The sequence below is a fragment of the Lolium rigidum genome, chromosome 3 (genome assembly GCF_022539505.1).
Source record: "Lolium rigidum isolate FL_2022 chromosome 3, APGP_CSIRO_Lrig_0.1, whole genome shotgun sequence".
NCBI lineage: Eukaryota > Viridiplantae > Streptophyta > Magnoliopsida > Poales > Poaceae > Lolium > Lolium rigidum.
The window spans coordinates 309369397-309372153 of NC_061510.1; the positions used below are offsets into that span (position 1 = coordinate 309369397).

General features: G+C 54.9%; 1 protein-coding gene across 1 annotated transcript; it reads right to left on the reverse strand.

Moving 5' to 3' along the window:
* Positions 1-571: 571 nt before the first annotated feature.
* Positions 572-1401, reverse strand: LOC124699836 (zinc finger protein 1-like). The gene has a single exon (XM_047232070.1). The coding sequence runs from the start codon at positions 1288-1290 to the stop codon at positions 661-663; it is 630 nt and encodes a 209-aa protein (XP_047088026.1). The 5' UTR covers positions 1291-1401; the 3' UTR covers positions 572-660.
* Positions 1402-2757: the final 1356 nt, after the last annotated feature.

Here is a 2757-nt window from a genome sequence, read left to right on the forward strand (position 1 = left end):
AAGTTTATACTAAAAAATATAAACATTTACAGTAGTGAATCAAGATGAATAGATTCATCATAAAGTATATTTTCGTATTATATCAATTTGATATTGTAGATGTAAATATATTTTTCTAAATATTTGAGTAAAGTTAGTAAAATTTAACTTTTGACTAATCTTTAAATCCGTTTTACATTTTTGGACGGAGGGAGTATAAACTGAGGCATTCATTGGTTCTATAGCCTACTACCAGCGATCGATCGATCGATCGAGGTGTATTGGTCTCGGAATTTGGTGGCTACAGTTGAGTTTTCGTTAGCAGGGACTGTAGTTTGACAAAGCTACTCATTACCGGTGGTGCACGCACGAGTGGCCGACACGGCAAGCAACTACACACTTGGTCAGTTGTTCGTTACCCAACTAGCTAGACACGAGTATTGTTGTACTAGCAAACGTTCAACGTACTGCAGTCGGTCCGTATATATACCGTATCAAGTCGTTGAATTATGATACACCAAACGAATGAATCAATGGAAGTAAACGTTTCTACAAGAAACGGCACCGATCGTGCACCGGCTCGATTGCTGGCAAGGTATCACCAGCCAACGAAGCACGGAAGCAGCAACACACCGACATGACGGGAGTAGCTTGCAATTCACTCATCAATTGATGATTCAGTCATGCCGGGATCATTAGCCTCGGCTTCTTGAAGGCCAGCGGGCTGAGCACCTCCTCCTCGTCTGCGGCCGCCGCCTGCATGCACCGCTCGGTGACGATGTCCGGCAGCGCCGGCAGGTTCAGGTCGAATCCTCGGCTGGCCGCAGCGGTGGCACCGCCGATGGGGCCCTCGTAGTGGCACCGCTTGTGCCCGCCCAGCGCCTGCCCCGTTGGGAACGTCTTCTTGCACACGGAGCACTCGTGCACCTTGCCGCCTGCGCCGCTCGACGTGGACGAGGACGCGACGGGGGAAGCTGCTGGCTCGTCGACAGCAGCTCCCGGCGGCGGCTTCGGGCGGTGGCTGGCCTTGTGCCCGCCGAGCGCCTGGTAGGACGCGAACGCCTTGCCGCACACGGAGCACGCGTGCTCCTGCGCCGGCGAGGAAGCGCGCTGGTCGCGGTGACCGCGCGCCAGCATGAGGAGGCTGAGCGCGAGGTGCTCCTCCTCGCTGGGAGCGCGCTGCTGCTGGCGCCTGGAGCGCTTACGCTTTCCCCACCCGTCGGTGCACTGCAGCCGCGCTTGCGACTCCTCCTCGCTCCCCGCTGGCGACGGTCTCACCGCCGCCGCGTCGACAACGGCCTCTACTGCCATGTACGCCGATCCAACACTTGGACGCAAGATCGTGTCTCTTGACACAAGAGATGAGTAGTTAGCTAGTGGTTTGGGAAGTGAGGGAGTCGAGTTGTGTGTGCTGGACTGGACAGGAGACCAGTGGTGGTTTTATACATGGAAGAGAGGTGGGGAAGTGGTGGTAAGGATTAGGGAAGTCGTCGGTGGTGATGTAGAAGCGGTTTGTTGGTGTACTTTAGGGAAGAATGTGTCAGTGTGTATGTGTGCTAGAGAGGGACTGAGTGAGTGGTGGTTGGTTCTTTGGGACTAAGTAATGGAACATGAGTTGCATTAATATGGTCAACTAGAAGGCAGGGTGTAGGATGCTTCCAAGTGCTGCGAATAGATTAGGGGAGATAATTAACTTTGATTTGGCGATCTGAATGGAGTGGAAGATTCACGGTGAGTGAACAAGTGTATGGAGCGACTTGTTCTCCAATCCACACCGCGCAAGCATGGGAGGAAAAAATTAGTACACTATACTTCGGATCAATGACTAACTAGTGGTGTGCCAGGTGGATGGCTATATATCTGATGTCCAGGATGAGGGTATCTCGGCCGACCCAAACCAACGACCCCAGCCGATCCGTTTCTATCCGTTTGGCTAGGCCCGTGGATATTATGCGTCTCTGTCCGGCCTGTTCGGACAACGCGTGCAACGGCGCGATCCATTCGGTTCGCTGGCTAGTTGGTCCGCATGCAGTAGAGACAAAAATATGAAGTTTAAAAAACGCGTGAAAATTTGATAGAAAATTCATTTGATTCAACATTATTGACATAGATTAAAAATAAAATCTAAACTACTTCAGGCGACGTCGTCTTCTTCGTCGTCGGAGGCGAGGTCGATGAAGGGCGAGGGCGCCCGCACCTGCTGCGCCCAAGCAAGGATCTCCGCTGGCGGTGGCACGTACTGCGGAGGTGGTGGCGCGTATTGCAGAGGAGTCGCTGGAACCTCCTGGCCGTCCCATGCCGCCAGTGATGGCGCGTGCGGTGGCAGCGAGGCTACGTGACGCGCCACCATGGACGAGAGCTGTACGATGTCCTCGTGTCCTGGCCAGTTGGTGTTCTCGTCGGCCATTGCGGCGGCCATGACCGCGTCCTCGTTGTAGTTGTCGGGGACGACGTCCCCCAGCTTCACAGTGGCTTCACAATGGCTGGAGGCACGTCCTCCCTCTCCTCGTCGTCCTTGTCGTAGGCGACCTTGTTCTCGCTGTCGGGCGCGTCGTCGCCGGGCATGAAGTCTCGGCATTCGCGGATGACCCGCCGCGCCTCGTGCTCCCAGGCGAGGAATTTCCGCCAGAAATCCTCCCGCTGGTACACCTCCTGGTGCTGCATCACTGGTGGGAGGCGCTCGATCCGACGCCACATCTCCTGGCGCAGGGCTCGCTGATCCGTCGGAGGTGGCGAAACAGGGAGCCTCTCCCAGTTCAGATGCCACCAGTGCGGGAG

What these genes read in the sequence shown, in the direction of transcription:
- LOC124699836 (XM_047232070.1), bottom strand. Translation starts at nt 1,290, where the DNA reads ATGGCAGTAGAGGCCGTTGTCGACGCGGCGGCGGTGAGACCGTCGCCA.